Consider the following 14,330-nt stretch of genomic DNA (forward strand, 5'->3'; position numbering starts at 1 on the left):
TTTTCTTTGGAGGGGTAGAGGCGGGGCAATGAGGGTTAAGTGACTTTCCCAAGGTCACACAGCTAGTAAATGTCAAGTGTCTGAAACCAGATTTGAACTCAGGGCCTCCTGAATCCAGGGTTGATGTTTTATCTACTATGCCACCTAGTGGCCCTCTTCCTAGAATTCTTCTTGGGCCTTGGAGCAATTCATATTTTTTTCTTTGAAGGCTCGCATATAGATGTTTTGACTTCATTGTCTTCTGATATTCTGTCTCAATATTCCTTGTCACAATAGTAACTTATTCTGGCCAGGTTCTTTCAGTGTTATTGTTGTTGTTTATTCATTTTCCAAGCGTATTTCTTGACATCTAACTTTACGTTAACTTTATGTAACTTTAATGTTGGGATCTCCTTTTTCAGTGGAGGAAGCATTATCCCAAATTTTAGGCCTTTCTTCCTGCTGTTTTCAAAGCTAGCTCTAGGGATTTTTGAATTGTGGTATGCTCTAAGAAGAGATGTAATCACTGTTCTTCTGGCCTTTACTCTTGTCTTTACCCAGGAAGAGACCTTGCTCACCTGTAGGCACCAGTGCTAGCACTTCTTCTGGCCCTAGGACTATGACCAGGTCCCCTGCAAAGCTGCAACTTGCTAGTATGTTGAGTACCCTATTGGGGTCTGGACAACAAAATTGAATAAGGGCATTGATAAACTAGAGAGTGTCCAGAGAAAAGCAATGAGGATAGTGAAGAGGCTTTCATCCATATCACATAAGGATCACTGAAGGAAATGGGAATGTTTAATATGGAGAAGACTCAGGGGAAAATGAGACCAATCTTCAAAAACTTAAAGGGCTGTCATATGAAGGTGGAACTAAAATCATTCCATTTGTCCCCAGAGGGCAAGACCAGGTACAATGGTACAAAAAGCTGAAAAAAAAGATATTACTTCATCTAAACTGGATCCTTGATGGTATGTGAAAAATCTCTGTATTTTAACCCTTGATTTACTCTTTCATATTTGATAAAATGGCTATTCGAAATTATCTCTTGTCTTCACAAGTCTCTACACAACCCCCTTTTTCAGAGATCTCACCTAATTTTTTGCTAAAAAAAACAAACAAACAAAAAAAAATCCCCAAAACTAAAACTACACATTTCATCCTGTGATCTTTCTTTTCCACTATTCCATTTCCGAGTTTGAAACTTGATTCTATCACATACCATCTTGATTACCTGAGTTATCTGAGAAAAGTACCTTCTCTGAGCTTCGATTTTGTCATCAACAAAATGCTGACATTAGAATATTTAGGTTTCTTGTATCTCTAAATCTTCTTCTGAAGATCATAAATTCTATAATCTAATGTTCCAAATTCAAATTCAAATATTCTCAATTTCTTTATCAGTCATTTATTTGGCTGATAATTATCTAAGGGATATTAAATAATTAATATGCACATTCTCATGAATACAGGGGCAGGATTTTTTAAAGCAATTAAAGAGGACAACATTTAAATATTATAACCACAATTATTATACATAAATATTACTATATAATTATTAAATAATAGTGGTAAGACATCTTGATACATACTTTTTAACTAGTAAAAAAAAAGGATAAGGTATCTCTAGTATAGCATTTAACAGTATTTTAATAGGACTCAAAATTAACGAGGCACACTTTTTTTTGTTTGTCCTACTATTTACCAGTCCTCATAACACACAAACCACACAAAACAGTACAAAAAACCCATGCAGTTACCCATGACTACTTACCCGCACAGCCAAAAGCCAAATGGTACCTAGAAGATGGGCTGAATTTGACACAACACACATTTGCTTTGGCCTCAATACTCGCCACTGAATTGTCCAGGTTGGTAGACCACAGTTTCACTAAGGGCAGAGAGAATACAAAAAGGAAAAAAAAAAGGTTGATAAATACATTCAGAAATGTTTTTACAACCTGGAAAATCTGATTACTGCTACCAATAGATCCTTATGGGAATGAAAAACTGTTTATAATTATAGAACAGATGTGTTTAAAATGAATGAATGAATGCAAAAAATAGCATGTTTGAACAAAAGCACACTTTATTTTTATTGTCAGAATCAAAAGTGCTGAACAATCAGTGGCTATTAAAAGGCAGCATCTGTTATCTCACTGTAGATGAGAATGAACTGAATAAGATGCTAGAAACATTTCTTATTATATCACTTCATTTAGAATCCCATAGATTTTAGACTTTACTACAGAAAGCTGGGTAAGTAATTTCAGCATGCTTAAATCTAGATGGCTGGGATTTATTTATCCAAGATTAAAAAAAAAAATAAGGTGATCTATTCTTTGCAGCATGAATCCTGAAATTCTAAGGCCCAGAACAACCACAAATATTAAAGTACAAGATGGCTAGTCAATTCAAGTTGAACTGATATAGATAGGGTCAAAGAGTGGAGAAAGGGAATGTATGAGAAAAATATAGTATTGAATTCAACTAAGTCGGACAAAATAGTTAGTGCTCATATCCAGAAACACCTCCTTTCCCCTTTCTTTGATAGTTATAGTTATAGTCACCTAGTAGGATATTCTGAAGAGTTTATCTTGCCTGCTTTTGTTTTGTTTTATTTTTGTGGGGCAATGAGGGTTAAATAACTTGCCCAGGGTCACACAGCTAGTAAGTGTCAAGTGTCTGAGGCTGGATTTGAACTCAGACCCTCCTGAATCCAGGGCCGATACTTTATCCACTGTGACACCTAGCTTCCCCCTATCTTGCCTGCTTTTAATGGTCACTTCCACACTACATAGTTATTTTCTCTGCTAAAACTTTATAATATTAAAGTAAGCAAGAAAGGTACTGGACAGAGTAAAGTAAAATTATCAAGGGAAACTTAAAAGTAATATTTCCTGATGAATGGGAAATATACTGTATAAATAATTCCTTTTATTGTAATAGTGTGGGGTAAAAACACAAGCAAAAAGATAACAAAAATAAGATAATTATGCTGTGTGCATCAGACATAAATAGGACACACTAGTAAGGAAATTCTATAATAAAATTTAAAAAACAAAAATATCCTCTAAGATATCAATTATTAATTTTTTTCTAGGTAAATCTACTCCTAAAAAATGATGATACAAAAATCACTAAATTTGGAGTGAGAGAATCAGGGTCTGTATTTTGGCTTTTCTACTTTCCATGAGACTTTGGTTTAAGTTCTTTGGATTTCAGTATCCATATCTTTAAAATAGCAAAAAGGGATGACATTCTATATGATTCCTAAGGTCTCTTACAACTTTAAATACTATCGTTATTCTAATTAAAAAAAAACTAGTAATTATATAATGCCTTAAAGTTAGGTATCAATGACTAACACAATGTCATTTTTTAAAAAAAGGAAAACCAATACTTAGATACTGAAATTAGTATTATAATTACTGTTTTTCCTTCTCTTTTCTGTGAGGGTCCAATTACTATTAAGGTCAGTCAGTCTCTGTAGGGCATGGGAAGAACATGAGACTGTTCCTAGCCCTCAAGGAACATGGTAGTAAATTTTAAATGGAACCCTATCCAACTAGGAGATCTAATTTCTGTTTAGAGTATAAACAGAATCCAATCTGGGAGAGATCTTACCCTGAGAAAAAGAACCCCTGTCCTTGATCTCCTCCATTACAATTTATGGTGATCCACCCTGTGTAGGAGAAAAACAGCCAGAGGTCTCCTTCCTAGATTGCTGAAGGCTGCTGAGTCTCATGATCAAGCTTCATTCTCAGTGGGAGGAGCCGAAGACTTTTAGCCCACCTCCTCATTAAATGGCTACCAAACAAGGGTGATTTTCACCTGTCAAGGGAATTCTTTTTCATAAGGGATTTAAGACATTTCAGGGTCTCCCTTGGCATCTTTGGTTACTGAAAGAAACCAATGACCATCAATTTGATGTAGGAGGCAAAAGGGGGTTAATAGAAAAACCTAAGGCCCAAGCTCTAATTCAGATATGAGTTCTAAGAGGGATTCAGACCCCAGTTAATGGATAACTTACAAGTCAGGATACTAAGTTCTCTTACCCACAGTAATCAATACCAATAATGGAAACAGAGGGAGCTAGGCCATGAAGTTTCCCAATATTTATTGCATACTGTGGGTGACCACAGGGAGAGAACAGAAAAGTGGAAAGGTATCTCTCGAATAAGGAAAGGAAAGACAGTTTTATTTATAGTATGGATAAATTGATTATCAGTCTCATTATAATAATCTCTACCTTAGGGAGGTACAGGGGAGGGCCTGTCCTAATTTGGAGTTCCTGGGGTCTTAAGCCAACCCCCAAGGTGGGTACCTTTTTCTGTGGATATGTGTTTTGGGGGTTTACATGTCATAAAGTGAAACTGGGGACAAATTTGGCCTTTTCTGTGCATGTCTCTTTCTGGTTCCCATGTTCTCTCCCTGTGGTCACCCACAGTATGCAATAAATATTGGGAAACTGAGTCACTGAGTCTTATAATTCTTTTGGGATGACTTATGATCAATTTGACCTCAAATTCCAGCCCACATCAAATTTACTGTTTGCCAGTTAGCCTATTTAATAAAATGATTCTTAATTACCCAGAAATTCAGACTCTTGGGGTTTTCATTCAACTCAGACAATACAATAAAAGGGGCAATCACTAATTAAGAAAAAAGTTAAGAGCTGTGTTACTGTACTGCTATATGAAGCTTCACAGTAGAGTAAAAGCATATACATGACTGCTCTTTAAAAACTGAAAACATTCAATAGTATTCCTGGAAAGGAAGTATCAGTTGATACTGCTACTACTATTCTTACTATTATTACCACCACTACTACTACTGCTGCTGCTGCTACTTTCACTAATACTAGTACTAATACCATTACCACCATTACGACTATACTGTCACCACCAGCAGCATCATCAAGGACCAACCAGATTGTTTTTGTAGTAGTGAATTTGTTATGGGCCCCTGGGTACCTCAAGTTTTCTACCCCAAACCCCCACCCAATTTCCCCATAACAAATTGATAAATGGATACAGTGATCAATCAATTATAAACATTTATTAAACATCAAGCACTACCTGTTAGGTTCTTGAGATACAAGTACAAAGAATGAAACAACCCCTAATTCCAATGAATTTATAGAGAACAAAGAAAATAAATACAAGTATTTGGGGAGGTATAGCATCAGTTGTTGGAGAGGGAGAGGAATATGGAAAGACAATGGTACAGAAGGTAGTGTTTAAAGTCAGCCTAAAAGGAAGAGAAGCATTCTTTGAGGCAGAAGTGAGAAGGGAGTGTATTCCAAGTACATGGATAAGCCAGTACAAATGTATGGAGTGTATGCATGAGAAACAGAAAAGGCCAGTTTGGTTGGACCTCAGAATGCAGGAAAGACAGACTGGAGGAAAAAAAATGTAAAAGGCTTTAAAAGGTAAAAAGAAAAGTTTTATTTTATTCCAGTGGCAAAAAGGAATTGCTAGATTTTAGCTAGTAGGGAAGGTGACGTGATTAGATCTGTGCTTTATGAAAAATAACTTTAAGAGCAACTTGTGGATGATAGAAAGTCACAGGGAGAGAAGTGAAAAAAGGCAACCACTTAGGAGGCTCTTGCAGAAATCTAGGCAAAAGGTGATAAGGTTCTGAATTAAGGTTCTTTGTCAGTAAGTAATAACATCCATACTTAATAAGATAGCTATGATTGGTGTCTAAGGTTGGGATATTATCTATAATCATTGAACAAAAACAAAGCAAACTAGCCCACATAAATATCAAGCCCATAACTATTCTTTTGAACATCCTGCTCTAACCCAAAGGCTCTTGAGTTAGAACCTGTGACCTTCGATAGCAATAGAGACAGATAACTGCATTATAATTTCCTTTATAATCTTATGCATTTTAAAAGATTAACTTGAAGTGTCATAGCCACCCAAAAAATGTTTTTAAGAACTCTGCTCTAAACAAAGGAGTCAACAAACCACAGCTTCAATAATATCTAATATTCAATAGTATACAATAGGTGTTTATGAAGTACTTTATGCACATAACAGATACAAAGTTCAGATAAGACACTTGTCCTTATCTTCACAGGCTTTATAATCTAATTGAGGGGAATGACTTACACTAATGGCTATATTATAAAATAACTGCCTAAAAACATAAGAGATTCAAAATCATAAATCAAGCATAAAAAATAGTGTAAGCAACGACAGGGAGGTAGGAAATCCTAGAACATACACAAAAGATGGTGAAATAGTTTACTTTGGCCATCTAAATATAGAGTACAAGAAAAGAAGTTACATATGACTGAGAGAATAATACTGAATAGAGACAGAAGACAGGAAGAAGGAACCAACAAAGAGCTCCCTCCCTTAAGGTTTTAATGGGAATTAGAGGAACAGATTTTGGAAGACAAAAAACCAAGACCGAGACAGGTTAAAATAAAATGCTGATGAGGCACTTAAATAGAAATTATCTGAGAGACAGATGGTTAATGGGAATGGTGTTCATGGTGAAACCAAAGCTATAGATATAGGGCTAAGTGCTGAGTACTCTAAATTATAGAAAGGAATAAATTGTCTGAGAAACTCTGAATCTAATCATTATTGTATTCTACTATTCATGCTACAGGAAATGCCAACAAAGTATATAGTAAAATGAGCATTTAACTGAGATGTAGATGATTTGGGTTTTAGTTCTGGTCTCTATCACTGACTCACTATTTGGCCTTGGACAAGTACATCCAATTCTTTAAGCCTCATAGTACATAAAAGAGATTCACAATAGTCAATTAGCATTTGTTAATCAATTGCTATTTGTCAGGCAAAGTTGCCCAAAGTTCTAGGGATACAAAGGAAAAAGTAGTCCCTGCCCACAAAAAGTTTACAATCTAATGAAGCGATCAATATGCAAATAACTAAATTACAAGACATGCAAAGGATCCATATGAAGTAATATCAAATGGAAGATGCTAGCATTAAGGGAGAAATAATTGAGGTTTTCTCATCTGTAAAATGAGAGTTTTACAGTAAATGATGGCTACAGTTCCTTTTATGATCACAATGTTAAATAAAATGTTTCCCTCTTTTTTTCAAGAACTAAGCCTAACAACAAAAAGCTACAAAAAATCTGTGGGTCTTTAAAAAAATTACAGTTTCATTTTTAAGTACTAGATGATCATTTAAAAACAATGTTTCTTTAAAAAAAAAAATTGGAGGCATTTGGGGTTAAGTGACTTGCCCAAGTTCACAAGCTAGTAAGTATCTGAGGCTCTATTTGAACCAAAGTACTCCTGACTCCAGAGCCAGTGCTCTATTCACTACACCACCTAGTTGCCTCAAAACAATGTTTCAGGGGCAGCTAGGTGTCACAGTGGATAAAGCACCAGCTGTGGATTCAGGAGGACCTGAGTTCAAATCTGGTCTCAGATACTTGACACTTGCTAGCTATGTGACCCTGGGCAAGTCACTTAACCCTCATTGTGTGTGTGTGTGTGTGGGGGGGGGAATGTTTCAAAAATAAATTCCCAAGTTTGAAAAAATCTGATAGACATATAGGAAACTACCTGAGGTTCAAGAGTAATATGTGAGAGAAACAAAATAAGAAATATTAAATTAGCTAAAGAATTGTGTTAGGCTAATGCATTGTTGGTGGAGCTGTGGATCCAAATATTCTGGAGAGCAATTTGGAATGATGCCCAAAGGGCTATAAAGCTGTGCATATGCTTTGACCCAGCAATACCACTATTAGGACTTTTTCCCAAAAAGATCATGGAAAAGGGAAAAGGACCCACATGTACAAAAATATTTATAGCTGCTCTTTTTGTGATGGCAAGGAATTGGAAATTGAGGGGATGCCCATCAATTGGGGAATGGCTGAACAAGTTGTGGTATATGAATGTAATGGAATACTATTGTTGTGTAAGAAATGATGAGCAGGAGTTCAGAGAAACCTGGAAGGACTTGCATGAACTGATGTGAGATGAGCAGAACCAGGAGAACATTGTACACAGTATTATCAACATTATGTGTTGATCAACTGTGATACACTAGATTCTTCTCACTAAGCCAACAGTACAAGAAAGTTCCAAAGGACTCATGATGGAAAAGGCTCTCCAAATCCAGAAAAAACAAACAAACAAAAAAAGGAACTGTGGAATATGGACGCTGATTGGACCATACTATTTTTTGTTTGTTTTTGGTGCTATTGTTTTTCTTTTGCTCTGATTTTTCTCATATAACATGACTAATGCAGAAATATGTTTAATGTTTTATATATATATATATATATATATATATATATATATATATATATATATATGTGTGTGTGTGTATATATATGTGTGTGTGTATATATATATGTGTGTGTGTGTATATATATATATATAAATAAATAAAAACACCTATATCAGATTACCTGCTGTCTAGGGGAGGGGGGAGGGAGAAAAATTGGAAATTGGAAATCATATCTAAACAAATGTTGAAAACTAAAATAAATTTTAAAAGAGAAAGAAAGAATTGTTTTAGGAAGAAAAAGATTCAGAGAAACAGGGAAAGAAATGTTATAGTACAATGAATGGGGGTGGGGGGAATTCTGTAAGGAATTTAGAGAAGGATGATGATGATGATGACAACTCACATTTATACAGTGCTTACTATGTGCCAGGCACTGTGCTAAGAGCTTTACAAAGATTATCTCCTTTGACCCTTACAAATTATGCTGAGGGGGACAGGAATGAGAAATCAGGTGTAGAGTGTAGACTAGGTTTTGGATAATAATACATAAGAGTTCAGAGTCACTGGTCTGAAGGATATGATCAGATGTAAGTATGTTTATCAGTGAGTGGAGGGTGTCATTTCTCTAAACTCAAAGAACAGGAACAGAAAGAGATGGGATGCCAAAAGTCAAAGAGAGTGCTGTTCCCATCCACTAGGCTATAGAGTATCTAAGATAAGTGAAAATAATTAATGAGAACATAGTTATCTATAGTATTCATTTAATTACATCAAACTTCAACAATACTGATATCTAAGAAATCATTAATTATAAAACAGCTGATTTTTTAATGTTTTAAACACACCTTATATCTGACTATATTGATACTGTTAAGGCAATTTCTTTCAAAACCTTACTATCTAGTGAGCAATTAATGTTTGCAGTCATACTGCAATATCTGTGATTAACAGCCTACATGTACTCAAGTGTCATCCATTCTTTTTCCTAAAGTCTCTTTACACTTCTGTTTAAAATGTGTAATTGACCTGTACTTTTGAAAAAGATGATATCTAAATTTGTATTTAAAACTATGGGAAGACCCATTTCCAACACATGATAAAACTGTTTCATTTTTTGGTACCTTTCACTCTTATGAGTCCTCTTTTCATTTTGTCCTGGACTTTTTTTTTCTAGTTGTTTGAACTGTCAATGGAACCACTGGTGGCAATCAGCTGGTCCTTCAAAATAGAACTTTCACTACATAACGGTAACTTTTGATGTATTTCTTTATATCAGGCTAGGAATTTCCCCCTATAATCTATGTGCTTGATAGTATCCATTAAATATGCCTTTCTTAAGAAAAAAAAATGGGTGATAATTTAGTAGGCATCATCACTATGCCTGGTACTCTAGTGGCCAGTGCCAAAAGAACTAACATTCATCAGGCACTGGATATGTCAGAATCACTAGCCAAATTTTTTATTATTTATTTTTTATTTTTTATTATTTATTTTTATTATTTATTATTTATTTTTATTTAAATTTATTATTATAAAATTCTGTTCTTTTTAATCAAGCACGGGCTGTCAACTTCTTAACATGCAAATACATGCATATAATACTTGAAAGTTAATGCACAGCATGAATGGAGAACTAGAAGATGAAAAGGTTAATTGTTTATATAGAGACAACACTTAATTGCATAAGAAATAGTCATGAACTTAATAAGAATTAAAAAATAAAATAGAATCTATTAAAAGCAATTTACAATATCCCCATAATATAAAATTTTCACAAAGGCAGCATTTTCTAAGGAAAATTACCAATTATCCTATGAATGTCAAACACATTTAAATAAAATTAAATGACTTTCATTTGAATTAAGTTTTAAAAACATTTTCGGGGACAGCAGATTGTAGAGTTTAAATATTTCATGAAAATTTAATTTGTCATTTAGAGCAATCATTAATAGCTTTGACTGCTAAGCTATTTGTGCATATGGGAAGGTATAGAAATAATTTTCAATTCTCACAGCTACTTAAACAGCTAACTTTTAACTTACAACTGTGTACACATAGATTCCATTCTGCTTTTAAAGGTACAGTTATATGAAATCAAAATATATTGGCATTAAGGGACTGTCATTTCTTAGAAAGCAATATTGCTGGATTTATGTTGTTCATCTGGAACAATGGCAGAACAAATTTACTTAAAATCTAGCAGTACATAGGGAAAATAAAAGTATAAAGTTATGATTAAGTCACCTATGAAATAAATATGGCATTGCTGACTTCTAAAACTATAAGACCAGTCAAATAAAATGTAAGATGAGTATATTTTTATTAATCTGAAATATCAACTTCTCTCAAGTGCAGCTGCTCATAATATGAAGGTTTATAACCAGTGTAAACAAAGATTCTATGATTAGAAAAGGCTTTAAAGTTTAAAAATGACTGTCCAAATTACTTTGGTAAACTGTTACTTTTACTGAATACTGATTAAAATAACATGGATAACTGGTTGGAAGAGAGACATAATTTGAATAAGCAGAAAGATAACTTGATTGAGTGGCAAAAGACATGAGTTTGTTAGTACATTTATCCCCTTACTAGTCATATAAACCAGATAAAGTCACTTTCATCTTACTCCAATGATTGCATATAGGTGCTATTTATTAACCCCCTTTGTGGGGAAACTGAAGCAGAAAGAGTTTAAACAAATGAATGAGGCCACATTTGAACTCAGGTCTTTCTGACTCCAGGCCCACATGTTAACTGCCTATATATGATGGTTCCATCAACATAACAAAATTATTAAAATGATGTTTTGATAAGATTCCCCTATTTAATTTAGAAGACATAAACAGCTGTATACAAAAGGGATGTTAAGGGCTTCAAAATAAATAGATGCGATAGAAGAACTCATGCTATAAGGAATCTGTTCTCAATCTCTCTCTCCTCACTAACTTATAATATATATTTTAATAAATCTTTAAAAGCCTAAAAAAAATAGATGCTTTATTTTATTTTACATATTTGTGGTACATGAATAAGCCACAAATGAGAAACTTAAACAAAGACTTGCATTATGATAACACATAACATAAAGACATTATATTATGGTACTTTGGGTCTACTTGCTCAAAAAAATAACTGATAAGTTGTTCTTTTTATCCTCAAAACTTTCTAGAACACATTTTGTTTCATAGTTAACATATTACTTAAAGAAAACACTTTAAGTCATTTTCTTCCTTTCCCCCTTTCATTCCTTTCTAATTTTTTCCTTGGTGATACAAGTTATAATTGTTTTGTATAAAGTATAGTAATACGTAATTGGTCTGTATTTAAATAGGTCACTGGTGTTCTCATCTTTTGGTAATATGTTATGCCTCCTGCTAAGAAAAGTGAGATCAGTGATCAGAAAAGGTTGGAAAAATGCTTTGTTACTAATTCGTGCATTTTAAACTAAAATGTTTTAGTTTAAATGTTGTAAAATGTTTAAACTAATAATTATGGATCTTAGCTGGCCCCATAGCTTTCTAGTCTTATAAAGAAGCCAAGTTTTGGCCATCTCATTCTTGAGGAAACTATTCTGTTCTTCATTATGTTAACACTACTGAAAGTCTCTTTCATGTTTGCTCCAATGTTCATTTTCACTATGTTGGATTTCTTGTAATTATACAGAAGATCAGAAATTTTTCAAATTATCCTTCCTCAAAGGAAGTTTTTTTTTTCCTTTCTCTCTCCTCTAATGTCTGCTTCTCCATGCCTCAGAAGTATGGCTTTTTACTGATACTGAATTGTTTCTTTTCTTTGCACTACTATGATTCCTGGTATCACATTAATGTTTTGACTTCTGATTTCAACAGTAGTAAAAGGGAATCTATAATTTCTTCATACATTAATTTTTCCAGATTTTGTTCCATGTTTCTTTCTTACTGTCTTCGATTGGGAAATATAACATTTAAGTGTTCAACTGAATACAGTTAGCACTTCCACATCACAACTTCTTCCATCTCCAGTTTGAAATATCACAAGTCATCAGAAGAAAATTAAATGGGATTTTGGGGGAGAGTTTTGTAGAATTTGCAAACAACATGTAAAAGGCAGCAGATGACACAGAGCCTACGACCAAATATTTAACCCAAATTTTACAATAAGGTACTGTAATCACCTCATAAAAACAAAAGAAAAAAATTCAGACTTCTTCTCTGGTATATAAGGGCCAAAAACATTTATACAGATTTTCTAATCATGGGGGTGGTGTGCCCCTAACCTCTGCAATGTGGAACAACTGAATACTAGGCTACATATTTCTTTCTTGGAAGACAGTTTTCTTAAATAGCTTCAGTAATGATGGTGTTTGACACCTGTCTTTAGGAACATTATTTTTTGATAGATCCACCTCTCCTCCTTTGGTTCTTAGCAGCACAATAGCTGCCACCAATACTACTAAGTTTTAAGTCTGGAAATATTTTCACATTATCAAATATTTTAGGAGAAGGCATTTGGTTCCTGGCAGGTTAGGGTAACATGATCTTCTCAGATTATTGACCTGATAGATGGATTTATGCCTTTGTACTCAAAATAAGGTTTCTGAAATTCCAGTCCACACATCTTACCTTCAAAGTTATTTGAGACAACAGTATTGTTCATGTCTTTTGTTCAGTTATTAGATGAGATTTCTTGAATTGGCTAAATTAAAGATTTTCAATGACCTAGTACAGCTTCTCAATTTCTGCTTTTATTTCATTTGAGATTTGAGTTTCTATTCCTTCTGATTGGGTCTCAAATATGTTTATGTCTAACTTCTATTACTGTTAAGATTCAGTCCCAATTTTGTTATGATATAGTATAATCACATAAGAAAAACAGTGAGATTTTCAGTCCATTCCACGTGTACTTGTAAACTGCCTACTTTACTGTGTCAATACTATTCAAAATGAAGCATTTATAGTAGGTGAGAAATTGGTACTGCTAATCAAGCTCAAAAAGACAAGTTCAGTCTTCAGAGGAAACAGGTGAAGTACTTTGTTAGCTATCCATATATGTTTCTTTGTATTTCATTAAGAAGGAGAAGTACCATTTGCTTCATTGTCCTACATGTTAAGCTAATTAATAACCACAAAGGTTTCAAGTAGGACCCTCCTCCAATATAATACTATCCCAATCTATTGCTTTTATTCACAGGAAAAATTGTATCACATTAATCAGTATGCCAACTCAATCACTGATGTCACAAGAATCTAATTTATCAAGATTTTAAGTTCCTGCTAGGTCTTCATTGCGATCATAGTAGTCTCAGGGTACAAAAATATATAACTGTATTGGCACCCTGCCATTACCCTTCAATATTAATATCCTGTTTGCTGTATAGATATGTTGGATTTTGTAGGGATATGTTATTTGAAGGTATGATTATTAATGGATTATTATCATTATTTACTGAGCTCTGGGGGTAACATTCATTGCTGATGACTATTTGTCAGATATATCGTACGAGAAAATTCATATTCAGATAGGAGTTTGGAGTAGATGGCTGTTGTATCCTTAGCATAGATAATCTTGTAAGTCTCTCTCTCTCTCTCTCTCTCTCACACACACACACACACACACACACATTTATATGTATGTGTATACACATATGTATGTCCACGTATACAGATATATGTGAGGAGAGAAGAGGAAAGTAATTTTTATTATTTATAAAGCTTATTTAAATATTCTGTTTCCTTTTCTCTTAATCTGGGATAATTTATATTTTTGTAAACATTCATTCATCCATTTCATTTAGATTGTCAATTTTTTAGGCAAAGAGTGGGGCAAAATAAGTCCTAATAATTGATTTTCTCCCCCATGTTCATCGGTTGTGCATTCATTTACCCTTTTTTATTTTTAGTACTAGTGATTTGGTTTTCTTTTTATTTAACCACATTAGCTAATTTTAATTAATATATTTAATTAATCTATTTATTGGTGTGGTGTTTTTTTTTTTTTCATAAAACCAACTGCTATTTTTATTTATTAAATCAACCCCAGCCCCTTCTTCTCTTGTTTCCCAATTGATTAAGGTGGAATATCTATATCCAACTGTGTATATGTATATTCTTGTCTCCTTGAAGCAGTTCAGATGAGAGT

The 14,330-nt window shown here is 33.8% G+C and overlaps 1 protein-coding gene across 5 annotated transcripts in view; it reads right to left on the minus strand.

Moving 5' to 3' along the window:
• The window catches only part of COP1 (COP1 E3 ubiquitin ligase), a 240,336-nt gene that overhangs the window by 83,362 nt on the left and 142,644 nt on the right, over nucleotides 1–14,330 (minus strand). For all 5 annotated transcript variants that reach the window (XM_044004926.1, XM_044004924.1, XM_044004923.1 and 2 more), the window contains one exon: nucleotides 1,754–1,870. In XM_044004926.1, the coding sequence (XP_043860861.1) occupies nucleotides 1,754–1,870 (117 nt within the window). The remainder of the gene's footprint in view (nucleotides 1–1,753; nucleotides 1,871–14,330) is intronic.

This window comes from Dromiciops gliroides, chromosome 4, assembly GCF_019393635.1.
Source record: "Dromiciops gliroides isolate mDroGli1 chromosome 4, mDroGli1.pri, whole genome shotgun sequence".
Taxonomy (NCBI): domain Eukaryota; kingdom Metazoa; phylum Chordata; class Mammalia; order Microbiotheria; family Microbiotheriidae; genus Dromiciops; species Dromiciops gliroides.